Below are 25,593 nucleotides of genomic sequence, written 5' to 3'. Positions count from 1 at the left end.
CGGGACTCCACTAGTCACATCCTGCCAATGTGAGTACCTACCCATTATCCCTACTCTGTCACCTTTCACTCAGCCAACTTCCTAACCAAGTCCGTACTTTTCCCTCGATTCCATGGGCTTCTATCTTAGCTAACAGTCTCTTATGTGGGACTTTATCAAATGCCTTCTGGAAGTCCATATAAATAACATCCATTGACATTCCCCAAACCACTACTTTAGTCACCTCTTCAAAAAAGTTGATGCAACGCAGAGATCTCGGAGGGTTGTAGGGCTGTAGGAGGTTACAAAGATAAGGAGGGGGGAGGCCGTGGACAAGGACAAGAATTTTAAATTTGAGGCTTTGCCGGACCGGGAGCCAGTGTAGGTCAGCGAGCACAGTGGGTGAAGGGTGTGTCGGGCGTGTGCAGTTAGCTAAGGAGGTGCAAACGGGCTAAGAGGTTACAACCTGCAGGTGCAAGTGGTCTGAGATGAAAACAGAAAATGCTGGACACCCCACCCCACCCCAAATGAATTTGCAGACACTTCTGTCCTTCCATCGGGAATAAAGTAAGAAAAAGACAGGGTTAACAGAGTTTTAGAAACCAGCAAAGGATGACCAAGAAATTGATAGAGGGAGAAAACAGAATATGACAGTAAACTAGCAAGAAATATGAAAACAGATTATAAGAGCTTCTTCAAGTATGTAAAAAGGAAGAGAGTAGCAAAAGTAAACGTGGGTGACTCAGAGTCTGAGACAGGAGAAATTATAATGGGGAATAAAGAAATGGCAGAGATGTTAAACAAATATTTTGTATCTGTCTTCACAGTAGAAGACACAAAAAACATACCAGAAATAGTGGGGAACCAAGGGGCTAATGAAAGTGAGGAACTCAAAGTAATTATTATCAGCAGAGAAAAAGTACTTGAGAAACTAATGGGACTAAAAGCCAATAAATCCCCTGGACCTGATGGCCTACATCCGAGGGTTCTAAAAGAGGTGGCTGCAGAGATAGTGGATGCATTGGTTATGATCTTCCAAAATTCCCTAGATTCTAGAATGGTCCCCGTGGATTGGAAGGCAGCAAATGTAACCCCGCTATTCAAGAAAGGAGGGAGAGAGAAAACAGGGAACGACAGGCCAGTTAGCCTGACATCGGTCGTCAGGAAAATGCTAGAATCTATTATTAAGGACATAGTAACAGGGCACTTAGAAAATCATAATATGATCAGGCAGAGTAAACATGGTTTTATGAAAGGGAAATAGTGTTTGACAAATGTATTAAGAGTTTTTTGAGGATGTAGAATCATAGAAAATTTACGGCACCCTTCACCCACTGTGCTCGCTGACCTACACTGGCTCCCAGTCCGGCAAAGCCTCAAATTTAAAATTCTTGTCCTTGTCCACGGCCTCCCCACTCCTTATCTTTGTAACCTCCTACAGCCCTACAACCCTCCCAGATCTCTGCGTTGCATCAACTTTTTTGAAGAGGTGACTAAAGTAGTGGTTTGGGGAATGTCAATGGATGTTATTTATATGGACTTCCAGAAGGCATTTGATAAAGTCCCACATAAGAGACTGTTAGCTAAGATAGAAGCCCATGGAATCGAGGGAAAAGTACGGACTTGGTTAGGAAGTTGGCTGAGTGAAAGGCGACAGAGAGTAGGGATAATGGGTAGGTACTCACATTGGCAGGATGTGACTAGTGGAGTCCCGCAGGGATGTGTCTTGGGGCCTCAATTATTCACAATATTTATTAACGACTTAGATGAAGGCATAGAAAGTCTCATATCTAAGTTTGCCGATGACACAAAGATTGGTGGCATTGTAAGCAGTGTAGATGAAAACATAAAATTACAAAGGGATATTCATAGATTAGCTGAATGGGAAAAATGGGGCAAATGGAATTCAATGTAGACAAATGTGAGGTCATCCACTTTGGATCAAAAAAGGATAGAACAGGGTACTTTCTAAATGGTAAAAAGTTAAAAACAGTGGATGTCCAAAGGGACTTCGGGGTTCAGGTACATAGATCATTGAAGTGTCATGAACAGGTGCAGAAAATAATCAGTAAGGCTAATGGAATGCTGGCCTTTATATCTAGAGGACTAGAGTACAAGGGGGCAGAAGTTATGCTGCAGCTATACAAAACCCTGGTTAGACCGCACCTGGAGCACTGTGAGCAGTTCTGGGCACCGCACCTTCGGAAGGACATATTGGCCTTGGAGGGAGTGCAGCGTAGGTTTACTAGAATGATACCCAGACTTCAAGGGTTAAGTTACGAGGAGAGATTACACAAATTGGGGTTGTATTCTCTAGAGTTTAGAAGGTTAAGGGGTGATCTGATCGAAGTTTATAAGATATTAAGGGGAACGGATAGGGTGGATAGAGAGAAACTATTTCCGCTGGTTGGGGATTCTAGGAGTAGGGGCACAGTCTAAAAATTAGAGCCAGACCTTTCAGGAGTGAGATTAGAAAACATTTCTACACACAAAGGGCGGTAGAAGTTTGGAACTCTCTTCCGCAAACGGCAATTGATACTAGCTCAATTGCTAAATTTAAATCTGAGATAGATAGCTTTTTGCCAACCAAAGGTATTAAGGGATATGGGCCAAAGGCAGGTATATGGAGTTAGATCACAGATCAGCCATGATCTTATCAAATGGCGGAGCGGGCTCGAGGGGCTGAATGGCCTACTCCTGTTCCTATGTTCCTAACTCTGGCCTCTTCTGCACCCCCCCACCTCTTCTCTCAATCATTGGCGGCCGTGCCTTCAGCTATCTGGACCCTAAGCTCTGGAATTCCCTTCCTAAAACTCCCCGCCTCCCTGCTCCTTTACAATCCTCTTAAAACCTACCTCTACGACTAAGCTTTTAGTCGCCCCTCCTAACATTCTCCTTCTTTGACAGGGTGTCCAACTTTGTCCGATTACCCTTCTGTGCAGCGCCTCGGGATGGATTTCGACATTGTTGTTTTTATTTTGTTCTTTTAGTGCCTTTCCTTGGTCTTAAGTCAGATGACCATTTGCAACATCTAATAGCACCTGCCTGTCTATTAAGCAGTTTGCTGGTCAGCCCAACTATTAATGGAATACCTGTGGTTTCTCCCCCCTCTCCCAGTTCCCTACCTCCGCCCCCCTCCAGTTTATCTTTTGGGCGGTATGACAGAAGTGTTTAAAATGATGAAAGGATGCGCCAGGCGTAGATAGGATCAGATTGTTCCCGCAGGGGTCAAGAACCAGGGCCCAGAAATACAAGATTAAACGCAAGAGATTTGGAACAGAGGGCAGGAGAGAAGTCTTCACACAGAGAGAGTTGGGAGGCTGTGGGAGTCACTTCCAGGGTTAGTGGCTGAGGCAGAAACTACTGTCAATATTCAAGATCGGATTGGATAGATGGATGAAGGGAAAGGGGTTGAAGGGGATGGGAAACAGGCAGGGTAAATGTGATCAGGACTATTTGCTTGTGTGGAGGGTGAACGCTGACACAGACTGGATGGGCCGAATGACCTGTTTCCATGTTGTAACTTCTCAAAGTATTTCAGCTTTGACAAAGAATTACACCTGAACTTTTAATCTGTATTTTCTCTTGGCCAATGCTGATGGACCAGCTGGGAATTTCCAGCAGCCATTTAGTTTCACATTCCACACTGTAGGTGCCGGCCGTGGCTCAGCGGGCAGCACTCTCTCGCCTCGGAGTCAGAAGGTTATGGGTTCGAGCCCCACTCCAGAGATTTGAGCACATAATCCAGGCCGACACTCCCTGTGCATTACTGAGGGAGTGCTGCACTGTCGGAGGTGCCGTCTTTCGGATGAGACGTTAAACCGAGGCTCCGTCTGCCCTCTCAGGTGGATGCAAAAGATCCCACGGCCACTATTTCCAAGAGCAAGGGGAGTTCTCCCCGGTTTCCTGGGTCAATATTCATCCCTCAACCAACATCACTAAAACCGATTATCTGGTCATTTTCACATTGCTGTTTGTGGGATCTTGCTATGTGCAAACTGGCTGCCGCGTTTGCCTACGGAGATTCGTCACTCGTTGGCTGTAAAGCACTTTGGGACGTCCTGAGTTTGTGAAAGGCGCTCTTATAAATGCAAATCCTTTAATAAAGGTTTTCAGTGAATTAAAACTCCAGGAACTTTCGCACCACGGTAACTGATCCACCGAAACAAACCCAACAGAACGTCTCAACGAGAAACGAGATCTACGACACGGCGGGGGGGGGGGGGGGGGAAAAAGTTCGAGAAATAGGCTAGATTGAAAAATAAATAAAAAACGCAGGGAAGAAGTAAAATTCTACTGTTCACAAACCTGAGGCCCCATAGCTGAGGAGGAAGTCCATTTCTGGAAAGAGGTATGTCGCTATATTGTGAAAAGAGGAAAAGAACTAGAGATGAGACAGTCGAGACAAGCGACAGAGAGTTACAAGGGTCAACCGTCAGTCCTGGACAGGGTTAAGAATCTTATTTCACTAACGATCGCTCTTCGTACAATAAATCACCGCAATCCCACACATCATTTCCAGTTACACAGTAAACGGGGACTCGCACAACAGGCCAGTGAGCGTTTGAAAGAGACATGTTGAGCTATCGAGGTGTGGGCTCTTCCTCAGAACTCGTTTCAAAACACTAACCTGCCTTTCCTCTGACGGACCTGTTGTGCATTTACTGGCATTTTTTTTAGGTTCAGATTTCTAGCATTCCCAGTTTTTTTTTTCCCATTTATCCTCAAAATGGTGTAAAGGATGAAACCCTTGGAAGCTGCACAGTACGCTACAGTCCACGTTCCTCTCTTGCTTGTCTTTCCGTTTGCAAGCAGAAAATACATGTCAGGAAACCGCGTAACTGAAGCACAACGAGAACGAGTTACTGCAGTAAATGTACTGTCACCACTTCCTGCTGTCTCCCGGTCACCACTCGAGTGATTGTTCACTCTGAGGACCTGAAAGGCACTTTTATCTGAAAGTCTTGGAAAATTAGATGCAAATTGGGAACAGCATCGAAGTGAGAAGCCAGCAAGGGGGGAGTGAAACTATTTGGATCACTCTTTCGAAGAGCCGGCACCAAGCACAATGGGCCGAATGGCCTTCTTTTGTGCTGTAAGATTCTATGATTCTAATTCTTCAGTTGGGCCCCAGGTACACAAACTGCACCTCACAGTTAGAAAACAAATGTTCTGTGCAAGCTTATTTTTTGGGGGGAAAAATATTGAACGTAAATTTAAGTTCTCCCCCCGTGCCCCCATAACTTTCAGATATTTGCTTCAACAAAACCACTGTAGCAGCAGATGAAACTACTTCCTGGGATGAGAGGGTTGTCCTATGAGGAGAGGTTGAGTAGAATGGGCCTATATTCTCTGGAATGTAGAAGAATGAGAGGTGATCTCATTGAAACATATAAGATTCTGAGGAGGCTTGACAGGGTAGATGCTGAGAGGCTGTTTCCCCTGGCTGGAGAGTCCAGAACTAGGGGGCATAGTCTCAGGATAAGGGGTCGGCCATTTAGGACTGAGATGGAGAAAAATTTCTTCACTCAAAGGGTTGTGAATCTTTGGAATTCTCTACCCCAGAGGGCTGTGGATGCTGAGTCGTTGATTCTATTCAAGACTGAGATAGATAGATTTTTGGACTCTAAGGGAATCAAGGGATATGGGGATAGGGCGAGAAAGTGGAGTTAAGGTCGAAGATCAGCCATGATCTTATTGAATGGCGGAGCAGGTTCGAGGGGCCGAATGGCCTACTCCTGTTCCTATTTCTTATGTTCTTACTGAACAGAAACGCGCTCAGAGGAACTGATACCGAGGCATCTCTCCGATTTGTTCTTTTTTTTTATTCGTTCACGGGATGTGGGCGTCGCTGGCAAGGCCGGCATTTATTGCCCATCCCTAATTGCCCTCGAGAAGGTGGTGGTGAGCCGCCTTCTTGAACCGCTGCAGTCCATGTGGTGACGGTTCTCCCACAGTGCTGTTAGGAAGGGAGTTCCAGGATTTTGACCCAGCGACGATGAAGGAACGGCGATATATTTCCAACTCGGGATGGTGTGTGACTTGGAGGGGAACGTGCAGGTGGTGTTGTTCCCATGCGCCTGCTGCTCTTGTCCTTCTAGGTGGTAGAGGTCGCGGGTTTGGGAGGTGCTGTCGAAGAAGCCTTGGCGAGTTGCTGCAGTGCATCCTGTGGATGGTGCACACTGCAGCCACAGTGCGCCGGTGGTGAAGGGAGTGAATGTTTAGGGTGGTGGATGGGGTGCCAATCAAGCGGGCTGCTTTATCTTGGATGGTGTCGAGCTTCTTGAGTGTTGTTGGAGCTGCACTCATCCAGGCAAATGGAGAGTATTCCATCACACTCCTGACTTGTGCCTTGTAGATGGTGGAAAGGCTTTGGGGAGTCAGGAGGTGAGTCACTCGCCGCAGAATACCCAGCCTCTGACCTGCTCTCGTAGCCACAGTATTTATATGGCTGGTCCAGTTAAGTTTCTGGTCAATGGTGACCCCCAGGATGTTGATGGTGGGGGATTCGGCGATGGTAATGCCGTTGAATGTCAAGGGGAGGTGGTTAGACTCTCTCTTGTTGGAGATGGTCATTGCCTGGCACTTATCTGGCGCGAATGTTACTTGCCACTTATGAGCCCAAGCCTGGATGTTGTCCAGGTCTTGCTGCATGCGGGCTCGGACTGCTTCATTATCTGAGGGGTTGCGAATGGAACTGAACACTGTGCAGTCATCAGCGAACATCCCCATTTCTGACCTTATGATGGAGGGAAGGTCATTGATGAAGCAGCTGAAGATGGTTGGGCCTAGGACACTGCCCTGAGGAACTCCTGCAGCAATGCCCTGGGGCTGAGATGATTGGTCTTCAACAACCACTACCATCTTCCTTTGTGCTAGGTATGACTCCAGCCACTGGAGAGTTTTCCCCCTGATTCCCACTGACTTCAATTTTACTAGGGCTCCTTGGTGCCACACTCGGTCAAATGCTGTCTTGATGTCAAGGGCAGTCACTCTCACCTCACCTCTGGAATTCAGCTCTTTTGTCCATGTTTGGACCAAGGCTGTAATGAGGTCTGGAGCTGAGTGGTCCTGGTGGAACCCAAACTGAGCATCGGTGAGCAGGTTATTGGTGAGTAAGTGCCGCTTGATAGCACTGTCGACGACACCTTCCATCACTTTGCTGATGATTGAGAGTAGACTGATGGGGCGGTAATTGGCCGGATTGGATTTGTCCTGCTTTTTGTGGACAGGACATACCTGGGCAATTTTCCACATTGTCGGGTAGATGCCAGTGTTGTAGCTGTACTGGAACAGCTTGGCGAGAGGCGCAGCTAGTTCTGGAGCACAAGTCTTCAGCACTACAGCTGAGATGTTGTCGGGGCCCATAGCCTTTGCTGTATCCAGTGCACTCAGCCGTTTCTTGATATCACGTGGAGTGAATCGAATTGGCCGAAGACTGGCTTCCGTGATGGTGGGGATATCGGGAGGAGGCTGAGATGGATCATCCACTCGGCACTTCTGGCTGAAGATGGTTGCAAACGCTTCAGCCTTGTCTTTTGCACTCACGTGCTGGACTCCGCCATCATTGAGAATGGGGATGTTTGCAGAGCCTCCTCCTCCCGTTAGCTGTTTAATTGTCCACCACCATTCACGACTGGATGTGGCAGGACTGCAGAGCTTTGATCTGATCCCTTGGTTGTGGAATCGCTTCGCTCTGTCTATAGCATGTTGTTTCCGCTGTTTAGCATGCATGTAGTCCTGAGTTGTAGCTTCACCAGGTTGGCACCTCATTTTTAGGTACGCCTGGTGCTGCTCCTGGCATGCTCTTCTACACTCCTCATTGAACCAGGGTTGATCCCCTGGCTTGTTGGTAATGGTAGAGTGAGGAATATGCTGGACCATGAGGTTACAGATTGTGCTGGAATACAATTCTGCTGCTGCTGATGGCCCACAGCGCCTCATGGATGCCCAGTTTTGAGCTGCTAGATCTGTTCTGAATCTATCCCATTTAGCACGGTGGTCGTGCCACACAACACGTTGGATGGTGTCCTCAGTGCGAGGACGGGACTTCATCTCCACGAGGACTGTGCGGTGGTCACTCCTACCAATACTGTCATGGACAGATGCATTTGCGACTGGTAGATTGGTGAGGACGAGGTCAAGTAAGTTTTTCCCTCGTGTTGGTTCGCTCACCACCTGCCGCAGGCCCAGTCTAGCAGCTATGTCCTTCAGGACTTGGCCAGCTCGGTCAGTAGTGGTGCTACCGAGCCACTCTTGGTGATGGACATTGAAGTCCCCCACCCAGAGTACATTCTGTGCCCTTGCTACCCTCAGTGCTTCCTCCAAGTGGTGTTCAACATGGAGGAGGACTGATTCATCAGCTGAGGGAGGACGGTAGGTGGTAATCAGCAGGAGGTTTCCTTGCCCATGTTTGACCTGATGCCATGAGATTTCATGGGGTCCAGAGTCAATGTTGAGGACTCCCAGGGCCACTCCCTCCTGACTGTATATCACTGTACCGCCACCTCTGGTGGGTCTGTCCTGCCGGTGGGACAGGACATACCCAGGGATGGTGATGGAAGAGTCTGGGACGTTGGCTGAAAGATATGATTCTGTAAGTATGGCCTTGTCAGGCTGTTGCTTGACTAGTCTGTGGGACAGCTCTCCCAATTTTGGCACAAGTCCCCAAATGTTAGTAAGGAGGACCTTGCAGGGTCGACTGGGCTTGGTGTTTTGCCGTTGTCGTGTCCGGTGCCTAGTGGTCCGATGCCGGGTGGTCCGTCCGGTTTTATTCTTATTATGACTTTTCGTAGCGAGATTTTACAACTGAGTGGCTTGCTCGGCCATTTCAGAGGGCAATTAAGAATCAACCACCTTACCCGGTCTGGAGTCACATATAGGCCAGACCGGGTAAGGACGGCAGGTTTCCTTCCCTAAAGGACATTAGTGAACCAGATGGGTTTTTACGACAATCCGGTAGTTTCATGGCCATCATTACTGATACTAGTATTTTAATTCCAGATTTTTATTTAATTAATTGAATTTAAACTCGCCAGCTGCCTTGGCGGGATTTGAACTCATGACTCTGGATTTTAGTCCAGGCCTCTGGATTACTAGCCCAGTAACATAACCACTATGCTACCGTACCCTTCAGGCACAATTCAGTCTAGTCGGTCAATACCTTTTTCCCCCCAAAAGTATCTCCCTCTCGTCCAGTCTTACCACCAAGTTTATAACATTTTAGAACCTCAAAGCTGTTGGAAAAACAGCACATCTTTTAATGCTACTGGGGGGTGTGGAGGGAGGGAGGAAGTTTTTAGTTACGAAGCTCCAGCCATCGTGGTGTGGGGCAGGCTCGATGGACCAGTTGGTCTTTTCCTGCCCATCAATTCCATATGTTCGAACGCGATCTCAATTCATCCCTTCAGAGCGTAAAGGGTTAAATTCCGAGGGCAGGTTGCGTCGACTAGGCTTGTATTCCCTTCAGTTTAGAAGGCTGGGGGGTGATCTAATTGAGGTGTTTAAGATGATTAAAGGATTTGATAGGGTAGATAGAGAGAAACTATTTCCTCTGGTGGGGGAGTCCAGAACAAGGGGGCAGAACCTTAAAATTAGAGCCAGGCCGTTCAGGGGTGATGTCAGGAAGCATTTCTTCACACAAAGGGGAGTGGAAATCTGGAACTCTCTCCCCCAAAAAAAGTCTGTGGATGCTGGGGGTCAATTGGAGTTTTCAAGACTGAAGCCGTTAGATTTTTGTTGGGTGAGGGTAACGAGGGATATGGAGCTAAGGCGGGTAAATGGAGTTAAGATACAGATCAGCCATGATCTAACTGAATGGCAGAACAGGCTAGAGGGGCTGAATGGCCTCCTCCCATTCCTCTGATCCTATGCTCCCACCGCCAGTAACAGACTCGCCACCACAGCTCAGACACAACTGAAATTAAGGAGGACAGAATCCGTGTCTCTCGTTGGGAGTTTCCCACAGTTTAAGTGGATGTAAAATGAAAATTTCAAGCACACGACATTTTACTGAAGTTCTGAAGCACAAGCTGCAGTCACTGGTCTGCTCTTGTAGAAGGGGTGTTACTAAAACAGTCACAAACTTTCTTGCACAGCTCGTCGAATATCCACTTTTGGGCACAATGTACTTATGTCCAATCCCAAGAACCACTTTTGCTTGTGTGAACGACCAGTCGATCTCTCAGGGGATAAAAGGTAGAAATAGTGAGAAGTGTTTTAAAAAAAAAAAGTGCTTTACACACTTACCGTGCGACACGTCAGCCAAGGCATCTTCAGTGAAGTACCGAGCAGCTTCCAGTGCTGACTCTTCCTCTGGCCAAAGAGCTGGGAAAGAAAACGGGATCGTGAAACAGGGTCGCGGCTGTGCACTGGAGACTTCCACCCTGTGCAGCAAAGGGTTGTATCACACGGCTCCCGGGACTCCTTAAAATATATATATTTGCCCCCGGAATGTGGAGAACTTTGAAGGTGCCCATTCCTAGTTGCACTGAAGGCATCAAGTCAACTGGGTAACATGTGACCGGAGTCACGTGTATGCCGAACTGTGTCGGGGAGTCACGTTCCCCACCCTGATGGACATGAGAGGACTTGTTGGGTTCTCCAGGAAGGGTCCTTAGACTTTTCCCCATCTTAGCTGAGGTGCTGTGAGAGCAGCTGTAGCTCGCTCGAGAGTCAGGAGGGAAAGAGTTCGCTCAGCGCTTCCTTTACTGATCGCTATCCCGCGACTCCTGCTGGAAGGTGCACGTCGGGAACAGACAGGAACAGGAACCGCCATGAGGAGACACGAGGAAACGTTTTTTTTTACGCAGTGAGTTGTTACGATCTGGAATGCGCTGCCTGAAAGGGCGGTGGGAGCAGATTCAATTATAACTGTCAAAAGGGAATTGGATAAATACTTGGAAGGGAAAAAATTTGCAGGGCTCTGGGGAAAGAGCAGGGGAATGGGACTAATTGGATAGCTCTTTCAAAGATGATGGGCCGAATGGCCTCCTTCTATGCTGTATCATTCTATGATTCTATGTCTGCCACAGTTGAATATCCTGTCTGACGCTCATTGCCCAGGCTTGCATCCGGATAATATCTACTTAGGCGAAGCACATGAGGGCACTTGTACCTGTGGGGCAAAGTACTGGGGTCAATCCAGTGCCTGTCGAACCGTACCCCAACAGTGGGGCAAAGTACTGGGGTCAATCCAGTGCCTGTCGAACCGTACCCCAACAGTGGGGCAAAGTACTGGGGTCTGTCCTGTGCCTGTCGAACCGTACCCCAACAGTGGGGCAAAGTACTGGGGTCAATCCAGTGCCTGTCGAACCGTACCCCAACAGTGGGGCAAAGTACTGGGGTCTGTCCTGTGCCTGTCGAACCGTACCCCAACAGTGGGGCAAAGTACTGGGGTCAATCCAGTGCCTGTCGAACCGTACCCCAACAGTGGGGCAAAGTACTGGGGTCTGTCCAGTGCCTGTGGAACTGAGCTCAAACATGAGTCAGTATATTGCAGAGGGGAAGTGAAAAAATATAGCCTTGTAAGGAAAAAGGAATGTGGAGCAGGAAGGGTGAATATAGTAGAAGAGTGAACCAGGAGGTCCACTGATCTTGATCTTACCTGGCGGCAGGTGAAGCTTGTACATCATCTTCAGCTTCTCTATGAGGTCCCCATGGTACATTCCACCTATCGGACAAAACGCCAAGTTACAAGTAAACAGACACTCCACTGGACATCAATGCCCATCACTGCCTTTCATCTCACATTTCACTTGGCCGCCAATTAACTAGAGACTTGAGCCCATAATCCAGGCTGACACTCCCCGCGCAGAGGTGCCGTCTTTCGGATGAGATGTTAAACCGAGGCCCCATGTGCCCTCTCAGGTGGACGTAAAACATCCCACGGTACCACTTGAAGAGCAGGAGAGTTCTCCCCAGTGTCCTGGCCAATATTTATCCATCAACTAACATTACTAAAGCAGATTATCTGGTCATTTATCTCATTGCTGTTTGTGGGATCTTGCTGTGCGCAAATTGGCTGCCATGTTTCCTACATTACAACAGTGACCACACTTCAAAAGTACTTGTGTTGTGGAGTTCACCACCACATGGAGTGGTTGAGGCGACTAGCGTAGAGGCAGTTGAAGGGAAGCTAGATTAACACATGAGGGAGAAAGGAATAGAAGATTATGTTGATAGGGTGAGATGAAGTAAATAGAGTTGGGAAGAGGCTCGTGTGGAGCAAAAAAAAACTGGGCCAAATGGCCTCCTTCAGTGCTGAAAACTCTATGTAATTCTATGTACTTTATTGGTTGTAAGTAATTTGGGACGTCCTGAGTCATGAAAGGTGCTGTATGAACGCAAGCTCTCCTTACAATAAAAGGTATGAGCTGATGGGTCACTGGGCTCGATGATGGTGTGTTGGTGAACCACGCCAACTGGCTTCAGTCTTTAGTCCGTGCAGCGTTACCCGAGCTCAGCCTTGGAGTAATGGACTGCAATTGGTTCCAGTGCTCTCTGGATTGACGAAGATGTCTATATAATAATAAGCTGTACTTATTCCGCACCTGTAACGTAGTAAAACGGCCCGAGGGGCTTCACAGGAGCGTTCGAACAAAATTTGACACCGAGCCACACAAGGGGATATTAGGACAGGTGACCAAAAGCTTAGTCAAAGAGGTAGGTTTTAAGGAGCGTCTTAAAAGAGAGAGAGGCGGAGAGGTTTAGGGAGGGAATTCCAGAGCTTAGGGCCTAGGCAGCTGAAGGCACGGCCGCCAATGGTGGAGCGATTAAAATCGGGGATGGACAAGAGGCCAGAATTGGAGGAGTGCAGAGATCTCGGAGGGTTGTAGGGCTGGAGGAGGTTACAGAGATAGGGAGGGGCGAGGCCATGGAGGGATTTGAAAACAAGGGTGAGAATTTTAAAATTGAGGGGTTACTGGACCGGGAGCCAATGTAGGTCAGAGAGCACAGGGGTGAGAAAAATTATAATGGAACTAGATATATATCTGGTTGGAGACTGATAAAGAGGGAGAAAATTGAATATGAGAGTAAACTAGCAAGAAATATAAAAACAGGTTGTAAGAGCTTCTACAAGTATGTAAAAAGGAAGAGAGTAGCAAAAGTAAACGTTGGTCCCCTAGAGGCTGAGGAAATGTCAGAGACGACAAATACTTTGTATCTGTCTTCACAGTAGAAGATACAAAAAACTTACCAGAAATAGTGGGAGTGAGGAGCTTAAAGCAATTAAGATTAGTAAAGAAAAAGTACTGGAGAAATTATTGGGACTAAAAGCCGACAAACCCCCTGAATCTGATGATCTACATCCTATGGCTTTAGAAGAAGTGGTTGCAGAGATAGTGGATGCATTGGTTTTGATCTTCCAGAATTTCCTAAAGGTGGGTAGAGTCCATGATAGGGGAAGAGTGTACAGGGGTTAATATATTAGCATGGATAGAGGATTGGTTAACGGACAGAAAACAGAGAGTAGGGATAAACGAGTCATTTTCAGGTTGGCAGGCTGTAAATAATGGAGTGCAGCAGGGACTGGTGCTTGGGCCTCAGCCATTTACAATCTATATTAATGACTTAGATGAAGGGACCGAGTGTAATGTATCCAAGTTTGCTGATGATACAAAGCTAGGTGGGAAAGTAAGCTGTGAGGAGGACACAAAGAGTCTGCAAAGGGATACAGACAGGTTAAGTGAGTGGGTGAGAAGGTGGCAGATGGAGTATAATGTGGGGAAATGTGAAATTATCCACTTTGGTAGGAAGAATAGAAAAGCAGAATATTTTTTAAAAAGATGAGAGACTAAGAAATGTTGGTGTTCAGAGAGACATGAATCACTGAAAGTTAATACGCAGGTAGAGTTTATGATAGGGGAGAGTGTACATGGACTATGGGAGGAGATTAAATGGGAGAGACTATGATAGGGGAAAGTGTACATGGACTATGGGAGGAGATTAAATGGGAGAGACTATGATAGGGGAGAGTGTACATGGACTATGGGAGGAGATTAAATGGGAGAGACTATGGTAGGGGAGAGTGCACAGAGTGTTGGTAATAAAATGTTGAGTCTGCAAATATTGGGGGCAAAGACAGACACCAGCTCGATCCACTTGAATCACATCACTGGCCACAGAGAGCTGGGAGTTACTGCGAATGAACCAGTGCCCAGAATCTGCTTATGGAATTGGGAAGAAAATAAAAGTTCATTGTGAGATAGATCAGGAATATCAAAATAAAATTCCTTGTGGTTCCCCAGCCCCAAATGGTAAAGGGCTATCCTGCATGGTACTGAGTCATACAGAGCAGGAAAGCCCCAAGTCTGATCTGGTCTCGAGCAAGGATGGTGGGATGTTACAACTGAGGTCAGTGCTCGAGGTTGAAAACTAACGAGTGACTGTCGCGGGGAAGTGTCCTTGTGTAGACATTGGTTGGATTGCATTGCCTCTCCATCCATCACCCAACCCCCCTCCATCACCCACCAACCCCCCCGCTCCATCACCACCCCCCCCATCACCCAGCACCCCCCCTCCATCACCCAGCACCCCCCCTCCATCACCCAGCACCCCCTCCTCCATCACCCAGCACCCCCTCCTCCATCACCCACCACCCCCTCCTCCATCACCCACCACCCCCTCCTCCATCACCCACCCCCCCCCCCTCCATCACCCACCCCCCCCCCCCCATCATCACCCACCACCCCCCGCTCCATCACCCAACCACCCCCCCGGCTCCATCACCCAACCCCCCCCCCCCCCCCCCCCCCGCTCCATCACCCAACCACCCCCCCGCTCCATCACCCAACCCCCAACCCCCCCCCCCCCCGCTCCATCCTCCTCTCCCCCCACCACAGCCACCCAACATTCGCAGTCGGGCTCACACATGAAGAATGTTCACTGGGTGAGGTATGGAGGGGGGGGCGGGGGGTGGGTCCGTTCCCCGAGACACGTTCAGGAGGAGAGTGGAGGGGACAAAGAAAAAAAGAATGAACACGTACTCAGCCCAGTCACGAATTCCTTGAAGCTGATGAGCGAGTCCTTGTTTTGGTCCAAGAGTCGGAACATGCGCCCAGCGAGGACCTGGGAGTGAATGCCGCAGGTCCAGGGTGAGAGAGACATGAAGAGCTCCGTGAACTGCTCCGAGTCGATGCGGTACTGCTCCAGGTAGGGCTGGCTGAGGTCGTGTCTCTCCGCTGCACTGCTGCTCCCACCCCAGTAACAGCTCATCATGTGTTTGGCCTAAGGGAGAGAGAAAGAAAAAATAACATAGATATAACAACCTGCATTCATATAGCGCCTTTAACATAGTAAAACGTCCCAAGGCGCTTCACAGGGGCGTAATCAAACAAAAATAGACACCGAGCCACATAAGGAGATATTTGGACAGGTGACCAAAAGCTTGGTCAATGAGGTAGGTTTTAAGCAGCGTCTTAAAGGAGGAGAGAAAGGCGGAGAGGTGGAGGGGTTTAGGGAGGGAATTCCAGAGCTTAGAGCCCAGGCAGCTGAAGGCACGGCCGCCAATGGTGGAGCGATGGAAATCGGGGATGCGCAAGAGGCCAGAATTGGAGGAGCGCAGAGATCTCGGAGGTTTGTAGGGCTGGAGGAGGTTAGAGATAGGGAGGGGGAGGCCATGGAAAGATTTGAAAACAAGGATGGGAAACAAAAAGGAGCATCAGCCCCAATCCCCATCCCCAAATCGATAAAATAATGAGCTGATTTTTTTACTGGGTTTTCCAGTGTCTGGCACAATTACTTTCCCCTTTAATCGATATCCCAGTCCAAATCCAATTCGAAGAATCTATGAACTGAGAATTTTAAAAATCCGGCATGGACACGATGGGCCGAATGGCCTCCTTCTGCGCTGTAACTTTCTATGATTCACGGGATGTGGGCGCGTTGGCGAGGCCGGCATTTATTGCCCATCCCTAGTTGCCCTGAGAAGGTGGTGGTGAGCCGCCTTCTTGAATCGTGTGGCGAAGGTCCTATCCATTCTTTGAGCAGCGTCTTGCTCGGCCCACTTCAGAGGGCTGTAAAGAGTCAACCACATTGACTCCAGTCCCCACACCATGTATAGGCCCAGACCGGGTAAAGGCGGCAGGTTTCCTTCCCTAAATGGACATTAATGAACTAGATGGGTTTTTATGGACAATCCGACAGCTTCATGGTCACTTTTACTGATACCAGCTTTTTATTTCCAGATTTAAGTTAGTTTTTAAAAAAAAAAATTAAATCAAATTCACAATCTGGCCATGGTGGGATTTGAACTCATGTCCAGTAACATAACCACGACACTACAGTACCCTTTGCAATCCAGAGCATGTGAATAGAGGAACACTAAGTTAACAGTACGTCTCCGCCTCTCTCTCTCTTTCCCTTCCTTTAAGACCCTCCTTAAAATCTATCTCTTTGACCAAGTTTTTGGCCACTCCTTCTGATATTTCCTCTTTTGGTTCGGCCTCCATTTTTGTCTGATTGTGCCTCTCTGAAGCGCCTTAGGACGTTTTTCAACATTAAAAGCACTATGTAAGTGCAATCTTCCTCAGAGGAGATGATGTGTGAAATATGAATGCAGAAACTGGGTTTAACACACATGAAAGGACATCGCAGAGAGAATTAACCTGCATCTAACCCACTCCAGAGACTTGAGCACATAAGAATAGAAGATAAGAAATAGGAATAGGAGCAGGAATAGGCCATTCGGCCCCTCGAGCCTGCTCCGTCATTCAACAAGATCATGGCTGATCTTCTACCTCAACTCCACCTTCCCACCCAATCCCCATAACCCTTCATAATCCAGGCTGACACTCCCAGTGCAATACTAAGGGAGTGCTGCACTGTTGGAGGGGCAGTACTGAGGGAGTGCTGCACTGTCGGAGGGGCAGTACTGAAGGAGTGCTGCACTGTCGGAGGGACAGTACTGAAGGAGTCCTGCACTGTCGGAGGGACAGTACTGAAGGAGTGCTGCACTGTCGGAGGGGCAGTACTGAGGGAGTGCTGCACTGTCGGAGGGTCAGTACTGAGGGAGTGCTGCACTGTCGGAGGGGCAGTACTGAGGGAGCGCTGCACTGTCGGAGGGGCAGTACTGAAGGAGTGCTGCACTGTCGGAGGGGCAGTACTGAAGGAGTGCTGCACTGTCGGAGGGGCAGTACTGAAGGAGTGCTGCACTGTCGGAGGGGCAGTACTGAGGGAGCGCTGCACTGTCGGAGGGGCAGTACTGAGGGAGCGCTGCACTGTCGGAGGGGCAGTACTGAGGGAGCGCTGCACTGTCGGAGGGGCAGTACTGAGGGAGCGCTGCACTGTCGGAGGGGCAGTACCGAGGCAGTGCTATGTAGTCGGAGGTGCCGCCCTTTCGGATGAGACTTTAAACTGAGGCCCCGCCTTCCCTCTCGGGTGGACTCAAAAGAGCCCACGGCCTCTATTGGCTGCCGCGTTTCCTGCATTACAACAGTGACTACACTCCAAAAAAGTACTTCATTAGCTGTAAAGCATTTCGGGACGCCCTGAAGATGGAGTTGTATAAATGCAGGTTCTCTTTGTTCTCCCATGCCACTGGATAATGGAAACCGGCAGTAACTGAGAGATGACAAACTTAGATCTCGCACCAAATCCCCAGACACAAGAATGAAACAACACAAAAGATTTTATAGCTTCGATATTTCGTGCCCGATTTTCTCCCGGTTTGATGGATAATCGAGGACATAAAACTACATCGAGTCTACAGCACGGAAACAGGCCATACGGCCCAACTGGTCTATGCTGGTGTTTGTGCTTCAGCACGAGCATTAAGATAAAAATAAAATTAGCGAATGCTGGAAATCTGATAAAAACGGAAAACGCTGGATATAAGCAGCAGGTTCAGAAAAAGGACAGGATCGCGTTTTGGGGGCGGGGGGGTGGGAGAACTTGTTTTTAAATTGACCGTTAAATGGGTGTTTGATTTATCGCGTCACACAGGCCGCTGACCTTGAAAAGTACGTAAAGTTCCTCCAGGTCCTCGATGCTGAACGCAGTGTCGGTCAGGATAGCTCGCACCTGGAAACACACACACAGCCAAACAAATAAAGAACTGGTCAGTGAAGAAGAGGAACAGCCTCACACTTGGGTTTGCACAGATTTCCACTAAAAGCCCTACCAGTTGTTTTTGTAACTTGTTAATCTCTCTCGGAGGAGATGGTGTGTGAAATAGGGATGCAGAAATTGAGATTAAGACACATGAATGGACAGTGCAGAGGGAGTTAACCTGCGTCTAACACAAGTTATTTCACTATGGGGTCAGTCTTGGCTCAGTGGGCAGCACTCTGACCTCTGAGTCAGAAGGTCGTGGGTTCGAGCCCCACTCCAGAGGCTCAAGCACGTAATCCAGGCCGACCCTCCCAGTGCAGTACTGAGGGAGTGCTGCACTGTCGAAGGCGCCGTCTTTCGGATGAGACATTGAACCGAGGCCTCGTCTGAACTCTCGGGAGAATGTAAAAAATCCCACGGCCGCTATTTCGAAGAAGAGCAGGGGAGTTCTCCCCGGTGTCCTGGCCAATATTTATCCCTCAACCAAATGATGATCTGGTCTTTATCGCGTTGCTGTTTGTGGGATCTTGCTGTGCGCAAAACTGGCTGCCACATTTCCAACATTACAACAGTGACTACACTTCAAAGGTATTTCATTGGCAGTAAAGCACTTTGGGACGTCCTGAGATCAGGAAAGGTGCTATAGAAATCTCTCTCTCTCTCTCCTTGGTAGCTTTTAGCAGCAGCGTTAAAATCAGGCCTCAATATCTGGTTTATTGATGTTCCCTTTCTGTGGATGGGGACACTGCTTTTCTAGCGACATTAAACTAACTTTAAACCTGTAATAAAAATGGAGCATGTGCACAATCAAACATAGAATCATAGAAGTTTACAACATGGAAACAGGCCCTTCGGCCCAACATGTCCATGTCGCCCAGTTTATACCACTAAGCTAGTCCCAATTGCCTGCACTTGGCCCATATCCCTCTATACCCATCTTACCCATGTAACTGTCCAAATGCTTTTTAAAAGACAAAATTGTACCCGCCTCTACTACTGCCTCTGGCAGCTCGTTCCAGACACTCACCACCCTTTGAGTGAAAAAATTGCCCCTCTGGACCCTTTTGTATCTCTCCCCTCTCACCTTAAATCTATGCCCCCTCGTTATAGAAAAGATTTTGACTATCTACCTTATCTATGCCCCTCATTATTTTATAGACGATCCAACAAACCGCGCAAGTTTGACACTGGTCTGTGTCGAGTCAGTGAGTGTCCCTCCTGCTTCCTACCCGAGGTGCCCCTCGGGTAGGAAGCAGGAGGGAAAAATAAACACTGTCCTCACGGCAATTCACCACCACCCCCCCACCCCGCGGTCGAATAATCCGCTGACTGTCAAAGTGTAGACTCAGAAAAGTGCAGTCATTTGGCTGAGATATGAGAAGGCAAACAGTGAAGTGGGGGGAAAGACACTGTCGGCAGAATTACATTTTTACTGCACAGCAGGGATTTTAGCTCAACCGGTCTTAAAATTTCATTAAAGTTCCCACAATATTAACCTTTAGTGACATCTGAATTGTAGTTTTGAATATGGCTGACTAAGCTTCTCAATTTTCTTTCTTTTAAAACAAAAGGGCATATAACCAGGAACTGTAAAAACTGTAAAAACAGTAAAAATTCTTTCTCAACACTATGAAATATCTGGTGTGCAAATCTCCTTCTGCACGGATGGAAATGATAATAATAATAATAATTTTTAAAAAGTAATCGAGTTGAGGGCTGCATGAACTATTCCTTCAGGTCAGACAGACAAGTTGTTCACCAGCAGATTCCCAACCAGAGTGCAGGTTCCAGGTCTGGCTGTGACTCAGACGCGTTTGGAACATCGGGATGTTCCATCAGGTCTCCTCTTCTCCAGAGGAAAAAATCCTCAGCCTGCTAAAACCTCTCCCGATAGTTGCATCCTCTCAATTCCGGTAACATCCTGGTAAATCTTTTTCCGCACTTTCTCCAGTGCTTCAGTGTCCCTTTTGAGGTATGGAGGCACATGACTGACCAGCTGTTTTACACAGAATGTACAGCACAGAAACAGGCCATTCGGCCCAACAGGTCTATGCCGGTGTTTATGCTCCACACGAGCCTCCTCCCTCCCTACTTCATCTCACCCTATCAGCATATCCTTCTATTCCTTTCTCCCTCATGTGTTTATCTAGTTTCCCCTTAAATGCATCGATTTTATTTGCCTCAACTACTCCTTGTGGGAGCGAGTTCCACATTCTCACCACTCTCTGGGTAAAGAAGTCTCTCCTGAATTCCCTATTGGATTTATTAGTGACTATTTTATATTTATGGCCCCTAGTTCTGGTCTCCCCCACAAGTGGAAACATTTTCTCTACGTCTACCCTATCGAACCCTTTCATAATTTTAAAGACCTCTATCAGGTCACCCCTCAGTCTTCTCTTTTCTGGAGACAAGAGCCCCCAGCCTGTTCAATCCTTCCTGATAGGTATAACCTCTCAGTTCTGGTGTCACCTAGTAAATCTTTTTTGCACCTTCTCCAATGCCTCTATATCCTTTTCATAATATGGAGACCAGAACTGTTCACAATACTCCAAGTGTGGTCCAACCAAGCTTCGATACAAGTTTAACACAACTTCTCTGCTTTTCAATTCTATCCCTCTAGAAATGAACCCCAGTGTTTGGTTTGCTTTTTTTTATGGCCTTATTAACCTGCGTCGCTACTTTTCGTGATTTATGTATCTGTACCTCGATATCCCTCTGTTCGCCACACCATGGAGACTCTTATTACCCGAGCAGTATGTGGCCTCTTTATTCTTCTTACAAAAATGCACCACCTCACATTTTTCTACACTGTAATTCATTTGCCAATTACACGCCCATTCTGCAAGGTTACTAATGTCTTTCTGTATTTTGTCGCAGCCCTCCTCAGTATTAACTATACAAGATAAGATTTTTCAAGGTAAGATTGTGAAATGACCGTTTCCCTTACCACACTCCGTTTGGCCGAGTCCTCCAGGGTCTGAATCACCTTCAGTCTCTGTTTGAATCGCATCTGCTCGATCACATCTGCCCTGATCGTCCCAAATTTCTAAACACAGAAGAACAAAGTAGCTCCTGAGAAAGGTGATCTCATCCCCTGTTATTCCCCCCACCAAGTCTCCTCCCTTCTTTCCTGTGGGTGTTAACTCGCACCAAGTCCCGCTCACCCATCACCCCCTGCGCTCGCTGACCTACATTGGCTCCCAGTCCGGGAACGCCTCAATTTTAAAATTCTCATCCTTGTTTTCAAATCCCTCCATGGCCTCGCCCCTCTCCCTATCTCTGTAACCTCCTCCAGCCCTACAACCCTCCGAGATCTCTGCGCTCCTCCAATTCTGGCCTCTTGCGCATCCCCGATTTTCATCGCTCCACCATTGGCGGCCGTGCCTTCAGCTGCCTGGGCCCTAAGCTCTGGAATTCCCTCCCTAAACCTCTCCGCCTCTCTCTCCTCCTTTAAAACGTTCCTTAAAACCTACCTCTTTGACCAAGCTTTTGGTCACCTGTCCTAATATCTCCTTATGTGGCTCGGTGTCAAATTTTGTTTGATAATCGCTCATGTGAAGCGCCCTGGGCCGTTTTACTACATTGAGGACGCTATATAAATGCAGGTTGTTGCTGCCTCTTGCTGCAGTACCACTCCCAAGGCAGGCAGCAGACCCTTTGGTATCTCAAACAAAGGGGGCAAAAGTCTTCAAAGCAAACCCAGGCCCTGAATTTCCTGGGGTTGGATTGTGCGGAAGCAAGATTTCCAGCCAGGGAAGCGGAGGAACTTGTGGGGGTGGGGGACCTGGTTACGACAGGATTCCTCCCTCCTTGCACCGGCCCCTTTAAATTCCAATGGTGTGGGGGAGCGGAACCGGCTGTGGGCAGAGCTACCTCTCCAGCACACTTCACACGAGCACGGCAACTTCCGACAAACTTTGGGGCCTGTGTGTTCGCAGATCACTTAACAGGCCGGGGGGTGGGGTGGGGGGGCAGGGGCCGGGGTAAGGGGAGGGAGATGGGGAAATGGGTATCCCATTTCCCCCCTCTGGTCAATTGGCCCATCGCATCGAGTCGCAGAACAAGTCACCACCTTCAGGAGAAAAACTGAACCGTCCAAACAGACTAAACAATGTCATTCCCAGGGAGGCCCTCATTATAAGGTGCTCACTCACCTCGTACGATGACTTAATCAGTTCAAAGATGTCGATCTGTGGCGGGAGCTCATTTCCATTGGTGAGTAGAGCATGCAGGTGTGGAATTGGGGGCGATATACTCTGCTTGTTGCACACATTGTCCAAGTACCTGAATTAGATTAAAAATTAAATCTTAGAAGGATATATTTTAAGGATCAATTATTGCACAGGTACAGGAACCAATATTTAGAGAGTCTTTTTTGGGGCGAATATTAAGCCCATCAAGGTTTGCACTAAGAGATGGAATAATTCCTAATTTTGGGCAGCTAGATCCAACATCAAGATACAGAGCACATCTCCCTCTACACTGTCCCATCAAACACTCCCAGGGCAGGTACAGCACGGGTTAGATGCAGAGTAAAGCTCCCTCTACACTGTCCCATCAAACACTCCCAGGACAGGTACAGCACGGGTTAGATACAGAGTAAAGCTCCCTCTACACTGTCCCATCAAACGCTCCCAGGTCAGGTACAGCACGGGTTAGATACAGAGTAAAGCTCCCTCTCCACTGTCCCATCAAACGCTCCCAGGTCAGGTACAGCACAGGTTAAATACAGAGTAAAGCTCCCTCTACACCGTCCCATCAAACACTCCCACACAAAACAAAAATAATAAAAGGACACCCAAAAATCTAACAGCCAAGTTTGTTTAATGATTTGGAATGCGCTGCCTGAAAGGGCGGTGGAAGCAGATTCAATAATAACTTTCAAAAGGGAATTGGATAAATACTTGAAAGGGAGAAAATTTGCAGGACTATGGAGAAAGAACAGGGGGAGTGTGGGACTAATTGGGTGGCTCTTGCAAAAGAGCTGGCACAGGCACGATGGGCTGAATGGCCTCCTTCTGTGCTGTAAGATTCTACGAAAAGGCCAACATTTCCTCCATCGCAGCACGCGACCTAGTTCGATCAGCTTGGCCCTGCCGAACCGGGGGAGAGTCAGTGGGTCAGTCAGTCACCTGCCCAGAATGGTCATGGCCTCCCCCTCATCCGAGCAATTCAGCAGCTTCTCCATGTTGGCCTCCAGCACGGCCAGGGACACCTGGAAGATGACCTTGATCCCTTCGTAGAAGAAGCAGTCGACGACCACCACGGCGCTCTCGAAAGGCATGACGCTGAGGAAGAGGGTCAGGAACCAGGAGAGGGAGATGGTGCTGATGACCCCCAGCTCCTGCATCCACTCGTACAGCAGGGGAAGGTGGTCCCTGGTCAGGTCTTCAAACACACCCTGGTCCACCAGGGCACCTGTAAGAAAAAAACAAACCACAGGAGATAAATCATCCCCGTCACCCGTCCCTTTAATCGTGCCATTGTGCAGGATCTCTCGACAGATGGCCTTATTCTGCTATTCCAACGCCACTCTTCCCAACTGTTTCACTCACAGGGCTGTGAATCTTTGGAATTCTCTACCCCAGAGGGCTGTGGATGCTCAGTCGTTGAGTCTATTCAAGACTGAGTCGTGTCTGACTAACTTGATTGAATTTCTTGAGGGGGTAACAAGGAGGGTCGATGAGGGTAGTGCGTTTGATTTAGTCTACATGGATTTTAGCAAGGCTTTTGACAAGGTCCCACACGGCAGACTGATCAGAAAATTACAAGCCCATGGGATCCAAGGGAGAGTGGCTAGTTGGATCCAAAATAGGCTCAGTGGCAGGAAGCAAAGGATAATGGTCGACAGATGTTTTTTGTGACTGAAAGGCCGTTTCCAGTGGGGTTCTGCAAGGCTCAGTACTAGGTCCCTTGTTTTTTGTGATATATATTAATGATTTGGACTTGAATGTAGGGGGCATGATTAAGAAGTTTGCAGATGATACAAAAATTGGCCATGTGGTTGATAGTGAGGAGGAAAGCTGTAGACTGCAGGAAGATATCAATGGACTGGTCAGGTGGGCAGAAAAGTGGCAAATGGAATTCAATCAAGTGTGAGGTAATGCATTTGGGGAGGGCAAACAAGGCAAGGGAGTACACAATAAATGGGAGATACTGAGAGGTGTAGAGGAAGTGAGGGACCTTGGAGTGCATGTCCACAGATCCCTGAAGGTAGCAGGACAGGTAGACAAGGTGGTTAAAAAGGCATACGGGATACTTTCCTTTATTATCTAAGGCATAGAATATAAAAGCAGGGATGTTATGTTGGAACTGTATAAAACACTGGTTAGGCCACAGCTAGAGTACTGCGTACAGCTCTGGTCACCACATTACAGGAAGGATGTGACTGCACTAGAGAGGGTGCAGAGGAGATTTACGAGGATGTTAGGATCATAGAATCATAGAAAGGTTACAACACGGAAGGAGGCCATTCGGCCCATCGAGTCCGTGCCGGCTCTATGCAAGAGAAACCCGGCTCGACCCACTCCCCCGCCCTATCCCTGTTGCCATGCAAATTTTTTCCCCTTCAAGTACTTATCCAGTTCCCTTTTGAAAGCCATGATTGAATCTGCCTCCACCACCCCCTCGGGCAGTGCATTCCAGATCATAACAACGCGCTGTGTAAAAACGTTTTTTCTCATGTTGCCTTTGGTTCTTTTGCCAATCACATTAAATCTTGGTCCTCTGGTTCTTGACCCTTCCGCCAATGGGAACAGTTTCTCTCTCTCTACTCTGTCTAGACCCTTCATGATTTTGAATACCTCCATCAAATCTCCTCGCAACCGTCTCTGTTCCAAGGAGAACAACCCCAGCTTCTCCAGTCTATCCAAGTAACTAAAGTCCCTCATCCCTGGAATCATTCTAGTAAATCTCTTCTGCACCCTCTCTAAGGCCTTCACATCTTTCCTATGTTGCCAGGACTGGAGAATTTTAGCTATGAGGAAAGATTGGATAGGCTGGGGTTGTTCTCTTTTGAACAGCGGAGGCTGAGGGGTGATTTAATTGAGGTGTACAAAATTCTGAGGGGCTGAGATAAAGTGGATGGGAAGGACCTATTTCCCTTAGCAGAGAGGTCAATAACCAGGGGGCATAGATTTAAAGTGATTGGTAGAAGGATTAGAGGGGAGCTGAGGAAATTTTTTTTCACCCAGAGGGTGGTGGAGGTCTGGAACTCACTGCCTGAGAGGGTGGTAGAGGCAGAAACCCTCAACTCATTTAAAAAGTACCTGGATGTGCACCTGAAGTGTTGTAACCTACAGGGCTACGGACCAAGTGCTGGAAAGTGGGATTAGGCCGGGTGGCTCATTTTCGGCCGGCATGGACACGATGGGCCAAATGGCCTCCTTCTGTGCCGTAAATTTTCTATGATTGTATGATAGATTTTTGGACTCTAGGGGAATCAAGGGACATGGGGATCGGGCGGGAAAGTGGAGTTGAGGTAGAAGATCAGCCATGATCTGATTGAATGGTGGAGCAGGCTCGAGGGGCCGAATGGCCTACTCCTGGCTCCTATTCCTTAGG

The 25,593-nt window shown here is 48.1% G+C and overlaps 1 protein-coding gene across 2 annotated transcripts in view; it reads right to left on the bottom strand.

Annotated features, from left to right (window-relative positions):
• LOC137332259 (TBC1 domain family member 9B-like) overlaps window positions 1-25,593 on the bottom strand; it is an 82,521-nt gene that overhangs the window by 19,430 nt on the left and 37,498 nt on the right. The window contains exons 12-19 of one of the 2 annotated variants that reach the window (XM_067995957.1): window positions 23,163-23,448; window positions 22,185-22,314; window positions 20,978-21,076; window positions 17,932-18,000; window positions 14,967-15,207; window positions 11,585-11,650; window positions 10,228-10,305; window positions 4,288-4,338 (exon numbers count right to left, since the gene is read on the bottom strand). In XM_067995957.1, the coding sequence (XP_067852058.1) occupies window positions 4,288-4,338; window positions 10,228-10,305; window positions 11,585-11,650; window positions 14,967-15,207; window positions 17,932-18,000; window positions 20,978-21,076; window positions 22,185-22,314; window positions 23,163-23,448 (1,020 nt within the window). The remainder of the gene's footprint in view (window positions 1-4,287; window positions 4,339-10,227; window positions 10,306-11,584; window positions 11,651-14,966; window positions 15,208-17,931; window positions 18,001-20,977; window positions 21,077-22,184; window positions 22,315-23,162; window positions 23,449-25,593) is intronic. The other variant, XM_067995958.1, reaches the window with a different exon arrangement.

Source organism: Heptranchias perlo, chromosome 14 (genome assembly GCF_035084215.1).
Source record: "Heptranchias perlo isolate sHepPer1 chromosome 14, sHepPer1.hap1, whole genome shotgun sequence".
Lineage (NCBI taxonomy): Eukaryota > Metazoa > Chordata > Chondrichthyes > Hexanchiformes > Hexanchidae > Heptranchias > Heptranchias perlo.
This window is presented reverse-complemented; position numbering and strand designations above follow the sequence as displayed.